At 37.7% G+C, this 15,547-nt stretch overlaps 1 protein-coding gene across 2 annotated transcripts in view; it reads left to right on the top strand.

The window, feature by feature from the left end:
* The window catches only part of MTMR2 (myotubularin related protein 2), a 123,552-nt gene that overhangs the window by 82,965 nt on the left and 25,040 nt on the right, over window positions 1-15,547 (top strand). For both annotated transcript variants that reach the window (XM_059413188.1, XM_059413194.1), the window contains 2 exons: window positions 7,043-7,192; window positions 7,939-8,127. In XM_059413188.1, coding sequence (XP_059269171.1) covers window positions 7,043-7,192; window positions 7,939-8,127 — 339 coding nt within the window. The remainder of the gene's footprint in view (window positions 1-7,042; window positions 7,193-7,938; window positions 8,128-15,547) is intronic.

Here is a 15,547-nt window from a genome sequence, read left to right as displayed (position 1 = left end):
CCAAGCAGACTCCATGTTGAGCGTGGAGCCCGACACAGGGTTCAAACTCAACAACCCTGAGATCACAACCTGAGCAAAAACCCAAGAGTTGGATGCCTAACCAACTGTGCTATCCAGGTGCCCCAGATTTTTCTTGCATCTTAATGTAGGCATTTATTGCTCTAACTTCCCTTTTAGAAGTGCTTCTGAAACACCCTACAAGTTCTGGTATGTTGTATTTCCATGTCTGTTTGTACAAATTTTATTTCTCCTTTAATTTGTTTTCTGACCAAATGGTTGTTGTTGGTTATTCAGGAGAATGTTGTTTAATTTCTTTGTGATTTTTTTTTCAGTTTTTTCCTGTTAGTGATTTCTGGTTTTAGGCCATTATAGACAGAGAAGATACCTAGTATGGTTTTAGTCTTCTTGAATTTGCTGAGCCCTGACATGTGGCCTATAGTAGAAAGTGTTCCATGTATACTTCAGAAGAATGTGTATTCTGCTGCTGTTGGATAGAGTGTTCTCTAGGAACCTGTTAGGTCTATTTTGACCATAGTGCTCAAATCCATGTATTGATTTCTTAATGATTTTCTGTTTGGATTATCTGTCTGTTATTGACAATGGGGTATTGACATCCAGAACTATTACTATATTACTCTTTATTTTTACTTTTGCTGTTAGTTTTTGCTTTATATGTTTAGGACCTCCAAAGTTGAGCACACAAATATTTATAGTTGCTTTATCTTATTAATGTATTGTCCTTTTCCTCATTATATCATGGCTTTCTTATTCTCTCTATACTATTATTGTTTAAAATCTATTTTGCTCAGTGTAGATAACCCTCCTTTTTTTGTTTATCATTTGCCTGGATTGTCTTTTTCCATCTTTTCATTCCCAGTCTATGTGAGTCTTCGAGGCCAAAGTGAGTCTCTTATTGGCAGCATATGGTTGGATCTTATTTTTTTTTAACCATTTTGCCATATTGCATCTTTTAATTGGAGAATTTAGTTGGTTTATGTTTAGAGTAATTATTAGTAGGACTTACTGTTGCCACTTTGTTAATTAATTAACAAATAAATTCTGGTTGTTTTATAGAATCATTGTTCCTTATTTCTTATCCTGCTCTCTTTGTGCGTGTATATTTTGATGTCTTTTTGTATCAGTACACTTTGACTTCTTTATCATGTTTTTTGTAATTACTACAGAATTTTCCATGTGGTTACCATAAGGTTACATAAATATCTTGCACTTAGAACACCCCACTTTTAAACTGATAACACGTTAATGTCAATAGAGCTTATAAACTTTATATTTTTACTGCTGTTCCCCTTTACTTTTAGGTTATTGCTGTTATAAATTACATGTTTTTTATATTGTATAACTAATAACCAGATTATTTTAGTTATGGTTATTTTTACTATTTTTTTTAAGATTTTATTTATTTATTTGATAGAGAGAGAGATCACAAGTAGGCAGAGAGGCAGGCAGAGAGAGAGGGGGAAGCAGGCTCCCCAACCAAGCAGAGAGCCCGATGTGGGGCTCAATCCCAGGACCCTGAGATCATGACCTGAGCCGAAGGCAGAGGCTTTAACCCACTGAGCCAATCAGGTGCCCCTACTATGTTGTTTTTTTAACTTGCCAACTAGAGTTGTAGGTGAATTACATGCCACTGCTACTGTATTGCAGAATTAAACTGATTGTTACCAATGAGGTTTATACTACCTTTCTGTGTTTTTATGATGCTAAGTAGCATTCTTTCACTTGTACTCAAGTATTTAGCATTTCTTATAAGGTAGATCTGGTAATAATGAACTCCCTCTACTTTTGTTTGGGAAAGTCTACCCTTCCTTCAGTTCAGAGAGACAGTTTCGCTGGCTATAGAATTCTTGGCTTAGTTATTTTCTTTGACTATTTTGAGTATGCCTTCCCATTCTCTCTGGCCTAAAATATTTCTGTTGAGAAATCTGCCAGTATTCTTACAGAGTTACCCTTGAAAGAAAGCCCATTCTTGTTGCTCTTAAAATTCTTTGACTTTTGATGGTTATTTTTTGTTTGTTTGTTTTGCTTTTTAGGTTTCTTTATTTAGTTATTTGACAGAGAGAGAGGGAGTGAGAGAGAGTGTGTGTGCACAAGCAGGGGGAGCAGCAAGCAGAGGGAGAAGGAAGCAGAGGGAGACAGAGGGAGAGGGAGAAGCAGGCTCCCCGCTGAGCAAGGAGCTGGATGCAGGGCTTGATCCCAGCACTGTGGGATCCTGACCTGAACTGAAGGCAGCTGCTTGACTGACTGAGCCATCCAGGTGCCCTGACTTATGATGTTAATTGTAATGTGTCTCAGTGTATCCCTCTTTAAATTCAACATATTTGGGGTGCTGTGGACCTTATGGATCTGGATGTCCCTTTCTTTTACTAGACTCAGGGCATTTTGAGTCATCGTTTTAAACATACTTTCTATCTCATTCTCTTTCTTTTCTTCTGGAATTCGCATAATGTGAATATTGTTTCTTTACGTTATGTCCCATAATTCATGTAGGCTTTCTTCATCATTGTTTTCATTCTTTTTTTTTTCTTTTTGTTATTCTGATTGCTTTTTTTTTTTTTTCAAGATTTTATTTATATGGCAGAGAGAGAGAGTGAGAGAGCACAAGCAAGGAGAGCTGTAGGCAGAGGGAGAAGCAGGCTTCCCACTGAGCAAGATCCCGATGCAGGGGGCGCCTGGGTGGCTCCGTGGGTGAAAGCCTCTGCCTTCGGCTCAGGTCATGATCCCAGGGTCCTGGGATCGAGCCCCACATCGGGCTCCCTGCTCAGTGGGGAGCTGCTTCTCCCTCTCTCTCCCTCTGCCTGCTGCTCTGCCTACTTGTACTCACTCTCTATCAAATAAATAAATAAAATCTTAAAAAAAAAAAATCCTGATGCAGGACTCAATCCTAGGACCCTGGGATCATGACCTCAGCTGAGGGAGATGCTTAACTGACTGAGCCAACCAGGCATCTCTGACTGGTTAATTTCTAATACTTATCCTCCAAGTCCCTGATTATTTTGTATGGTCGAATCTGTTTTTTTAAAAAGATTTTATTTATTTATTTATTTTAATATTTTATTTATTTTTTGACAGACAGAGATCACAAGTAGGTAGAGAGGCAGGCAGAGAGTTGGGGGGAAGCAGCCTCCCTGCCGAGCAGAGAACCCAATGTGGGACTCGATTCCAGGACCCTGGGATCATGACCTGAGCCGAAGGCAGAGGCTTTACCTCCCTGAGCCACCCAAGTGCCCCTTGAGTCTGCTTTTGAAACTGTTGAATTCTTCAACTCAGTTACTGTATTTTTCCACTCTAGGATTTCTCGGGTTTTGTTTGTTTTGTTTTTTTTTATGCTTGGTATTTTCTTGTGGAACTTCTTGTTTTGCTCGTCATTATTTTCCTAATTTTAATTGTGTGTTCTTACAGCTCATTAAAATTCATTAAGAGGATTATTCTGAATTCTTTGCCTGATACTTCATATATTTCTATTTCTTTAGGGTCCATTATTGGAGCTTTGTTAGTTTCCTTTGGTGGTATCATATTTACCTGATTTTTCATGATTCTTGATTCCTTATGTTGGTATCTGCACATTTGAATGATTGGGCATTTCTTCCAGAATTTATAGGTTTTCTTTGGCAGAGACCATTCTTCACTAATCAGTTCTGTTTGGGTGTCTGGGAATGTCTGTGGGTACTGTCCTTTGGCAGGCGGGGCCTTTTATTATAGTCTGTTTTGGGGCAAGGCAACTGTTTGAACTCAGAGGACAGAGATTGGGAAGGGTGTGCTACTGGTGGAGAGCAGTTGAATGGGATTGCTGGCTTGGTTCCCTATCCAAGTGAGGGTGTAGGATGGGCCCTACAGTAACCTGGATTCTCCGGTCAGGTCAGATGTACTAGATTGCTGGGACTGGGTACTGTGTTCAGTTGTAGACGGGGCTCTTAATGGCAGGACAGCATGATGGGACCCAGGCCTCATTGTTTGGGGACCCAAATTAGGCCTGTCACTGAATTCCCTGGTCGAGCAAGGCCACTGGTTTTACTCTGCACCCTGGAGAGGCCACAGGCTGTGTGCTCTGTTCACACATCACTGTACATAGGGCTGTTTCATGGGCTATGGAGCTTCTTGTGTTCCCTAGTTAGGGTCCCCGGCCAGACAAGCTGAGAGCTATATTCAGCAATGAGCACGACAGTGAGTTAGGTTCCCTTCTCTAAAGCCAGTAAAACTCTTTGCTGTATTGACTCAAGATGATTTAGATCTCAAGTTCCCGACCAAACAGAGCCACTAGCTTTGTTCTGTAAAGTCTTGGCTATCTGTCCACTTCTTGGCCTGAGTACCATTGGAGTACAGTGCTACCATGAGTTGTTGCCAGCCATTTCTGGTCAGATGGGGCTAGAAGACACACTCCATCTACAACTGGTTGGTCTGTGTTTTAGCTTCCTTGCCTTGGTGAGAGGGGCAGGGCCTCCCTAGTTATTCTCCATTTCGCAAGCCGGCTCAGCGGTTGGGAAGGGCCTGGAACTACCCTCAGCCCCAGCTAAGAATTAATTCCCCTGTTTGGGAACACTGCATTCCTAGGATTGCTTTGCTCCAGGGACAGTCAGCTCTTCTCTCCTGTCTCCCTGCTTGAGTGCTGCCAGTCCACACTGCTTCCAGTTTTTGCCAGTCCTTATGGTCAGATGGGGTGGTAAGACACTTTGCAGTGTGAGGGGCAATGATTTAGCTTCTGGCTTGGGGGTGCACACACTGAACTCTAGGGCTGGCAAAACTCCTCATTTGAGGGTCCAAATTAGGGAGTTCTGGACCCTCCTGAGTTCCCTGGTCAGAGTGTGTGCGTCCCTGACTCTGGTCTGCGGTGAGCAAAACCACCCATACAGGTTCCTCCTTCACCCCAGGATGTATCAATCAGTTTGTCAAGATCCATGTGCTGGTTCTATAAGCCCTTCCCCACTTCTCCATCACAGTCAGATTCCTAGTGTTTGAGCCCCACAGATTCCCCTGCTGTTCCTGGGCGGCAAGATCAGTGTAGTGGCTCCAACAAGGTGACCCAGAGTGCTGGTGAGGAGCTGGTTGTCTCCCTTGGCTTAGGGAACACCTCTCTGTGTGGTGCTGGGCTGGCCTGGAGGGGAGGGATATTACCCTTCTAATGCAGTCTTTCTGGGTCTCTGAAGTGCAGGAGCTGCTTCAGTCCCATGTTCGAGGATTCACTCAGTGCTGTCTTGTTCTGGAATAGTTGTCAGTTGTGCTTGTGAGGGGAAACAAAGTCAGAAACACCTATGTTGTCATTTTGGTGACATCACTCCTCATGAAGGAGTTATGCTTCATGTGAAAAGGACTAGGTAACCACTGATAGTTCTTAGAGGAACGGCATGATAATTTGCTTCTTAAGCGAGTATTATAGAGACAGCATGGAGAATGGATTGCAGAGGGACAGGAGAGATTTGGTAATGGCTTGAATTAGGCAAGTTGCATTGAGGGTGGATGATAGTGAGCAGAGTTTTCTTTTGGCACTTTTAGATGGACAAAAATCATAGAAGTTGGTCACTGATAGGATGTAAGGGGGTTAGGCAAAGGGATGAATTAAAGATGGTATCTGAGGTTTTTGCTTGAGTATCAGCTTTATAAATTTGCCAGTTCACTCTACTTTTTTGCTATTGCATGGAAATATATTTTTAAGCCTTTAATCCAGTCTTTCTTTTATTTCTAAAAATAAATAAGGATCTTACCTAAACAGTTGTTTGCTGTATAAAAAAGTTGAGGAAAGCAAGAGGGAGGGGGTTATGTATATCATATGAAGCAGGTTGGGACAAGGCTAATTAAATAGGGTATAGAGTATAAGGCACCAATAAAGAACCAGACCATGGCTCGGAATTCATGGAAACTCTATTTACCCTATGATTACCAGGAGGGAATTTTCTCTCTTTCCTTAATGTTAATACCCTCTTGGGTGACTGGCGGGCACTTGAGAAATACCTTTTAAAGAAGAGTACATTCTTCCCTTTCATTTCAGATTTTTATAACAACCTTTTCTTTCTTTTTTTTTTTCCAGGAACAATGTACTTTTAAATAAAAAGGATAGATGTGCAATGTACATGGAGTTCTTTATTACCTCCTTTGTTTCTTCATCTATCAAATGTAGTTAACAAAACCTGGGTACAATAATATGTGCATGTGGGTGTGTGTAAAGGCTGCTGACATGTACTGGTGCCTAATAGGTGCTCAATAATTTTTTTCTTTAACTACCAGTTTGGTTTCTTTCAGTTCTTTTTCTGATTGATTTTATGAGTTGTTGGAGGCTATGCAATTTTAAATATATATATTTTCTTAGTTCCAGTTAATTTCATGGCTTTATTTTCTGTAGAATGAAAGATGGAAAAATTTTAAGTATCTACTTCTTTACATATCTACTACTTCACATACCATTTATGTGAAGTAGTAGACTAGTTATAGCTAATACTGAAGATCAAATGAGAGTTTAATAATTGATGTATTTTTAAAAAGTTGAAGTATTTCTTGTCTCTTGGCTTCTGTTACTCCCTTACTTTTCAAATATGTGTTAGATTAGCAACATTCCCATTAGTACTATAATTTAAAGGGAAAAATTCACTTTAGTTAGTTGAATGATAAATATATGTCTGGTGTTCTGCCGGATACTGAGTACCTGCTCCCTGAAATTTCTTTATGTAGACGAATGGCAGCAAAATCAACCATCCAATCAACTACAGTGAGACTTTTTGTTTTTAAGACAGAGAACATTCTCAGTCTTACTGTGTCCTTCCTTCCTATTGCATATGTTTAGCACAGACCCAGCAGTCTCTCAGTATTTAGTGATTTAAGAAATCTTTCTATATATTTAGCATCAAAATGAACACAGATCCCTACATTAAAATAGCTCATCCTAAAAGCCTGGTCACTACAGGTAGACAGTAACTATTCCAGCAACTTAAGAAATGGGTAGTGGAGATAAGAGGGGTTTAAATAAGATGGCTTTCTTTCAGTAGGTTTTAATATTTTAGGTAGTAATTTGCCTTGTGTTCTATTTCCCATGTAGGGAATCCCGAATGAAAGCTGGAGAATAACAAAGATAAATGAACGCTATGAACTTTGTGATACATACCCTGCCCTCTTGGTTGTGCCAGCAAATATTCCTGATGAAGAATTGAAAAGAGTGGCATCCTTCAGGTCAAGGGGCCGTATCCCAGTAAGTGTGAAGCTTTGATGCGACTTTGCAAATGCTTTTGTACTGTATGTAACGCTGAGGTTAATGAATGGGGAAATGTTGCAGAATAAAAATAGCTACAGCAACATGTCTTTTATGGGGATTTGAGAGAATGAGTTATTTAGTAAAATTAAAACTGGAGGAAAGACTTAGATTAAGGAAGTTTCTGGAGAGTCTGCCATTGGTAGGAGAGAACTTCACAGAATTGTGACTCTTAACTTGAAAACAAAGTTGACTCTGTATTATTCACTATTTCTTTATTTTATTATGTATTATTTAATCATGGCAATAAATGCTCTTTTCCTTTAAATCCTAGAAAGAAGAAAACTTTACAAATTTTGATGAATTACTGTGTTTTAGAAAGATCAGCTCAATTTTAGGTACAAAAGTCATAGCTTCTAAAGACTTTATAGTTGGACAGTCTTTTGCTTTAGTAATAAAACTTTAAGGGGTTTACTTAACCCCCTTTTAATGTATTTTGATTCTAGAGACTTCTGAATAATCATGACTCCAATAAATCAATACCTCATTAAAGGATTAGACCAAATTTTCCATATGCCAGAGTTGTCTTGAAAGAAAGGTGATGATTTTTATAGCAGCCTAGAATGGACTTTGGTGTCTAGGCTTTGGAACCAATCAGAAAGCAGTATTTTGTAGAGTAATGTTTTGGAGAGGAATTATAAACAGAAATATATAAGGAGTATGTCACTATTTTTTCCCCCATTAAGGTTTTATCATGGATTCATCCTGAAAGTCAAGCCACTATCACTCGGTGTAGCCAGCCCATGGTAGGAGTGAGTGGAAAGAGAAGCAAAGAAGATGAAAAATACCTTCAAGCTATCATGGACTCCAATGCCCAGTCTCATAAAATCTTTATATTTGATGCCCGGCCAAGTGTCAATGCTGTTGCCAATAAGGTGAGATTGTCTTTCAGTAATTAAGATCACAGTTACAGGTTCGTGTGTCGGCTGAGTTTGGTGGGGGCCACAATGCGTAGTAGAAAGGGTTCAGGCTCTCCAGTGATAGAGATGTAGATTCTAATACTGGCTGTCCTACTTATGGTATGACTTTGAGTCAGTTACTTAATCTCTCTCTCTTTTTTAAAGATTTATTTATTTATTTTAGAGAGTGAAAGCGAGCAGGAGGAGGGACAGAGAGAGAATCTCTAGCAGATGCCCCACTGAGTGCGATCTCACGTTCCTGAGATCATGACCTGAGCCAAAATCAAGAGTTGACCACTTAACCAGCTGAGTCACCCAGGTGCCCCTAGTTAGTTACTTAATCTTTTAATTTTTTATTTGTCCACTTTTTGTTGAAGTACAATTGAGATACAACATTATACTAATTATTGGTTTATAACATATTTCAGTATTTGTATAGATTGTGAAATGATCACATTAAGTGTGTTTATCATCTGTCCCCATACAGAATTTACAACATATTCTCCATATAATGAACACTTTTAAGATTTACCTTCTTAGCAGCTTTCAAATTCATGATAACGGTATTACTGACTGTAGTCCCCATCTAGTGTGTTGCCTTCTCATGACATTTATTTGATAACTGGAAAGGTGTGCCTCCTTATCTCCATCGATTTTGTTCCCAGATAAACCCTCCATCCTGTGACCACCAGTCTGTTCTCTGAATCTCTGAGTCTTGTTTGTTCATTTGTTTTGTTTTTTAGATTCCAAATATAAGTGAAATGAGTCTGTATTTGTCTTTCTCTGTCTTACTTATTTCACTTAACATGATACTCTTGAGACCCATCTGTATTGTTATAAATGGCAAGATTTCATTTCTTTTGATGGCGAGTAGTATACACACATACGCAGCACATCTTTATATGTTCATCCACTGATGGACACATAGATTCTTTCCGTAGCTTGACTATTGTAAACAATGCTGCAGTGAACATGGAGTGCACAGATCTTTTTGGATTAGTGTTGTTTTCTTTCAATAAGTGACTAGTGGTTCATTTTTTTTTTTTTAAGGTTTTATTTATTTATTTGACAGAGAGAGATCGCAAGTAGTCAGAGAGTCAGGCAGAGAGGGGGAAGCAGGCTCCCTGCTGAGCAGAGAGCCCGATGCGGGTCTTGATCCCAGGATACCGAGATCATGACCTGAGCCGAAGGCAGCGGCTTAATCTAGTGGTTCATTTTTAAGCTTTTGAGGAAACTTCATGCTCTTTTCCATCATGTTTATTGTTGTGATAATAGCCATTTTGTCAGATACAAGGTTATATCTCATTGTGGTTATAATTTGCAATTCCTCATGATTAGTGATGTTGAGCATCTTTTTGTGTGCTTGTTGGCCATCCGTTGTCTTCTTTGGAAAAATGTCTATTCAAATCCTCTGCCTATTTAAAAAAAATAAATTTTATTCTTCAATTTGTTAACGTGTCACATTCATTGTTCTGTAGATGTTAACCATCCTTACATCCCTGGAAGAAATCCTACTTGATCATGGTGTATGATCCTTTTAATGTATTGTCAAATGTGGTAATATTCTGTTGAAGATTTTCACATCTATGTTCATTAGGGATATTGGCCTGTAATTTTGTTTTTGTTTTTGTTTTTTTTTTTTTTGGTCATCTGTTTTTGGTGTCAGGGTAGTGCTGGTCTCATAAAATGAGTATGGTATTGTTCCTGCCTCTTCAGTTTTGTAGGTGTTTGAAAAGGATAGCTATTAAATCTTCTTTGAATATTTGGTAGAATTCACTGGTGAAGCTGTCCGGTCCTGGACTTTTGTTTGTTGGGAGGTTTTGATTACTGATATAAATTCCTTACTTGTAATCCATCTATCCAGATTTTCTGTTTTCTTCCTGATTCAGTCTTAGAAGATTCTGTGTTTCTAGGAATTTATCCATTTTTCCCCCTAGGTTGTCCAGTTTATTGCCATATAGTTCATAGTAGTCTCTTATGATCCTTTGTATTTATTTCTTCAGTATCAGTTGGGACTTATTCTCTTGTACTTCTGATTTTATTTATTTGAGCCCTCCCTCTATTTTTCTTAGTGTGTCTGTCTAAAGGTTTATTGATTTTATTAATTTGGTTTAGTTTCATTGATCTTTTCTATTTTATGTTTTTAGTCTCTGTTTCATTTATTTCCACTCTGATCTTTATTAGTTTCTTCTTTATACTAATTTACAGGGTTATTTTATTTAGGTGTAGAATGAGATTGTTTATTTAATATTTTCTTGTTTCTTCAGGTAGGCCTGTATTGCTAGAAATTTGCCTCTTAAAAGATGTTTTTGCTGCTTCTTATAGATTATAGTGTGTTTTATTTCCATTTCATTTGTCCTCAAGTTATTTTACATTTCTTCTTTGATTTCTTTGTTGACCCATGGGTTATTCAGTACTATGTTTTTGCTTTGTGGTTACCACGAGGCTCATATATTACTGCCTTTATATGTAAAAGTCTATGTTAAGAGGATAGCATTTGTTTGAATGTATTTTAAAAGTCTACACTTTTACTCCCTCCGACATATTTTGTGTTTTTGATGTCACATTTACAACTTTTTATTTTGTGTAGCCTTTAACTGTTTATTGTGGTTATAGTTATTTTCACTATTTTTCCAACCTTCATACTATATAAGTTATTAATATACTATGTTTACTATAGATTTGTTTCTACAAGTGAAATTTTTACTTTCATATTTTTTTGTTATTAATTAGTGCCCTTTCTTTTCTGCTTAAAGAAGTCCCTTTAACATTTTTCTAAGTCTGATAAACTCTTTTAGCTTTTGTTTGTCTGGAAAGCTCTTAATCTCTTCTCAATTCTGAATGATAACCTTTCCAGAAAGAATATTCTTGGTAGGAAGTGTTTCCTTTCAGTACTTCGAATATATCATGCCACTCTTTGGCCTACACAGTTTCTTCTAAAAATACTGCTGATTGTCTTATAGAGGTTTCTTTGTATGTAACAAGTTGATTTTCTCTTGCTGTTTTTAAGATTCTCTCCTTATCCTTAACTTTTGACATTTAAATTATAATGTGACTTGGTATGGCTCTTTTGGGTTTATCTTATTTGCAACTCTCTGGACTTCCTGGACTGAAATGTCTATTTCTTTTTCTAGGGAAGTTTTAGTCATTATTTATTCAAGTAAGTTTTCTGCCCCTTTCTGTCTTCTGTTTCATCTGCTCTGCTGTTGAACTTCTCTTGCATTTTTCAGTTTAATTATTGTATTCTTCAGTTCTGTGACTTCTGTTTGGTACTTTTAAAAAATTTTCTGTATCTTTGTGGTAGTTCTTACTGTGTTCATACATTCTTCAAGTTTGGTGAGCACCTTTAATGACCATTACTTTGAATTCTTTTTTTTTTTTTAAATTTTATTTATTTATTTGACAGACAGAGATCACAAGTAGGCAGAGAGGCAGGCAGAGAGTTGGGGGGAAGCAGGCTCCCTGCTGTGCAGAGAGCCCCATGCAGGACTCGATTCCAGGACCCTGGGATCATGACCTGAGCCGAAGGCAGAGGCTTTACCCCCCTGAGCCACCTAGGCACCCCTACTTTGAATTCTTTATCTGGTGAATTATTCACCTCCATTTTATTAAATTTTTTTTCTGTTGTTTTAGTTTATTTTTTCATGTGGAACATATTTATCTTTTGCCTCATTTTGCTCGAGCCTCTGTTCCTGTGTTTTAGGTGAAATAATAGCTATGTCTCCTGGTCTTGCAGGAGTGGCACTGTTTGGGAGATAAGCCTTATCATTTTACCTTGGCCTAGTTTTTGGTTGTTTTCCAAATCTTGGTGATTGTTTAAGCAGCCTGTTGTTTTTTTGATGGGTCCCAGCTGTTGAGGGTGTACCAAGCAAAACCTTAAGTGTTCCAGGGGGAGGGATCTTAGTCATCTCCTAGTTTCAGCCTGATTGGAATATGACCCTCAGGCAGGAGCATTTAAGATAGGCAAATATATACAGTCCTATGGGACTGCAGTTACAGATCTTGATGGCCTCCAGACCAAGTGATCTGGAGGTGTCCCTTTAGTGAAAATTGCAAAATTTGAGGCTTTGGACAAGTATTTGGGCTTTTTTTCTGGAGGTACTGGTGAGCTGTAGCAGGGCATAGTGAGAGCTCATAGGTAAATAGTATCCCCTCAGCTTATGTTTTCTGAGAGCATTTCCATAGACCCTAGATGTGTTACAAATATGAAGGCTATGCCTCAGGCTGAAGCTACAGATCTAGAAGGTAAGCTTTTCAGTGGAAAGACTGAGATGTATTGAAGTCTACTGACTGTACAATGCCTCAAGGCTGGTAGTCTGCCCAGAGCAGCATCTCCAATTATTTCAGACCCTCAGGGCCCAGAAACACAATCCCCCTTGGCCACCAGAGCTGGGCCCTCAGTGAGTGTCCTCTCTGTGGGCTACACACATGTACCAGCTGGCTTTGTTGGGGCCAAAGTGAAGTGGCATATGGGGGGATGGGCTACTTAATCGTCTTAGACCTTAATTTGCTCATTTGTGAAATGGGAATAATAATAGCTAGCAATGTTGTTTTGCCGACAAAACACACCTAATAAAATGTAGTGCATAATCCCGTGCTCACGTACATAATGAATATTCAGCAATTACTAGTTTTCTTCTCCCTTCTCCATACTTGACAGCTAACTGAGTTTATGACTGACTGAAGTCTGCACAGCTTGGCTGTAGGAATTGGAAAGCAGTGTTCTCAGTGACCGGTGGGGCCCTCTTCTCACTGCCCTCCACTAATCAACTTATTCACCCTGAGGATTTGCAGTTAGCTGGAGCAGTAGCCCTGCTTTCTGCTGTAGAACAAATATTTACATTGTGGAAATAAACATTTTTGTCCAGTTGACAAAATCTACCATAGAGGGAAGAGAAGGGATGTAATTTAGCTTTAGTAAGTTACCCTTTAACCCCCAGGAAGCAATGTATCTATTTTATAGAATCAGCTAATGCAGATAAGCAAAAAAAAGAACATATTTTAAAACACTCTAAATCCTTTAAACCATGAAACTTTGGTTGTTCTTCCAGACCTTCTATGAGTATTTGCATGCACACAAATATTTGAAGCAGTGGGACAATTGTAATTTCCTTGTTAAAACATTGAATTGGGGGAGCCTGGGTGGCTCAGCAGATTAAAGCCTCTGCCTTCAGCCTAGGTCATGGTCCCAGGATCCTGGGATTGAGCCCCTCGTTGGGCTCTCTGCTCAGCAGGGAGTCTGCTTCCTCCTCTCTCTCTGCCTACCTCTCTGCCTACTTGTTCTCTCTCTCTCTCTGTCAAATAAAATGAATTTTAAAAGTCCTAAAAAATAAATAAATAAATAAATAAATAAAACATTGACACTGTACTTTTCTGCACCAATAAACATTTATCCAAAACATTATTTTAATGGTGCAATAACTAATAATATCAACTGTTACTGGATATTTAGGTTCTTTCTTTCTTTCTTTTTTTTTTTTTTGCTTTTATAAACAATGCTGGGATGATCATCCTTTTAATTAAATAATGGTGCCTGTGCCTGATTATTTCCATCCTAGTTAGTGTTTTTGAGGGCATTGTGAGTTACAGGCATTCTCTATTAAACTGTAAATGTTTCCTCAAAAGGAGAAATGAGATAATGTCTATGTGAAGCTTGCAGCATGGGACTAGCATGTATTTTTCTAGTAATTACTTGTTCCCCTTCTAGAACTTTTCTCTGAATTAGCAGGAGAGAGACTTAGTATGTTTTCTAGCATAAGAGGAGAAGGAAATAGAAATGTAATGCAAAAATGGTGGTACGGCAAAGTCTTACATTTTTTATCTTATTTTTTAAAATATTCTGATACTTACTTTAATATGGAAATCCCCTCTTTTTTTAAAGACTGATATAATTTGTTTATTGGCATGTTTTGCTGGTTACAAGATATACTAGACAGGATAGGAAAACTCAGCAGGCATAGAAAAAGAAAGGAAATAAAAATCTATCCATATCCATATTTTGCTATATTTTCTTCATTATTTTTTGGGCACACTTATATGTTGATAATTTTGTTTCTTTGTTTTTCTCTTAATACTATAGGAATTATTTCTTCTAGTACAATATTCATGAAAAATACTTTAATAGTAGTTGTTACAGCTGTGTCATTATTCATTTAGTCATTTTTCTCATATTGAGTGTTTAAGTGTTTAGTATTTTAAATATCACTGAAATAAATATCTTTTGTTGGCATCTTTATTTCCTTAAAAGAGTACCCTAGATATACAGTGACTGTACTAAAATTTAAAATATGTGTTTTTAAGAGTTTTGTTACATATGGTCAATATTCTTCAGGAAAGTTCATTCAATTTGCCAGCCTGGTGTCTGTCCCTCTGGTTTTATTGAGATATAATTGATGTAAAACATTTCACAAGTTTAAGGTGTACAATATGATTTGATATGTGTATGTATTATGAAATGATCACTGCAATAAGTTTAGTTAACATCCATTACCTCATATAATTACAAATTTTTTTTCCCTTGTGCTGAGAATTTGTAAGATCTGTTTCCTTAGTAACTTTCAAATATGCAGCATAGTATGGCTAACCATAATCATCAGAACTTATCTTTTAAGTGGAAGTTTGTACCTTTTGACCACCTTTACCCAATCTCCACATCCGCCCCCCCCTTAATTTGCAAAAGTGTATATCCTTGTTTGTAACCTGAACTCTCAGGACGTTTTTAATAACTTAATCAATATGAATATGACAAATCCTCTTGCAGTCATGATACATGTCAAGAATTAAAATGATTTCTCTTTCAGCTATTGGTTGAGCTCTTTCTATAAAGAAACACTTTCTTTTAACTATATTTTGATTAACCAGCAATTTAGATCCATTTTCCCAGGGATGAGCTTATTTCCTGTCATCCCAGGAAGGTGACTAATTTTTTAAAGTACCATTATAAGTGTGTGTATTTAAAAAACATATTCAACATTTTTTAATCCATTGCAGATAATATTTTTTTAAAGTTAAAATTTCTCATCTTTGGTCAGAGAGAGGCTTTTCAAGTTATTTCCTGAGTTTTTTTTTTACATAACTCTAGTAATGTTCGCTATCTGGTGTAGGGAGATATACTAGACTTGTCAGGAAGTCTTGCACATTGCCTAGCCCCAGACTCAAAACAGCTATTTCTCCAAGAACTTCTCATTCCTGTTACTACCAAATGGTGTTGCAAACCATCATATGGGGTGCTGAGGATATTTGTTCCTGGATTGGTACTGTTTCAGTGTCTTTCCAGTGAAAATAGGATTAGGGAATATTTATGTACTTTTAAAGATAAAGTACCTTGGGAGTTCATAGTGGTGCTTTCAATATAAATTCAGTGTTAAATAGTTTTTACATAACTTCTTCTAAATTA

This window comes from Mustela nigripes, chromosome 1 (genome assembly GCF_022355385.1).
Source record: "Mustela nigripes isolate SB6536 chromosome 1, MUSNIG.SB6536, whole genome shotgun sequence".
Lineage (NCBI taxonomy): Eukaryota > Metazoa > Chordata > Mammalia > Carnivora > Mustelidae > Mustela > Mustela nigripes.
This window is presented reverse-complemented; position numbering and strand designations above follow the sequence as displayed.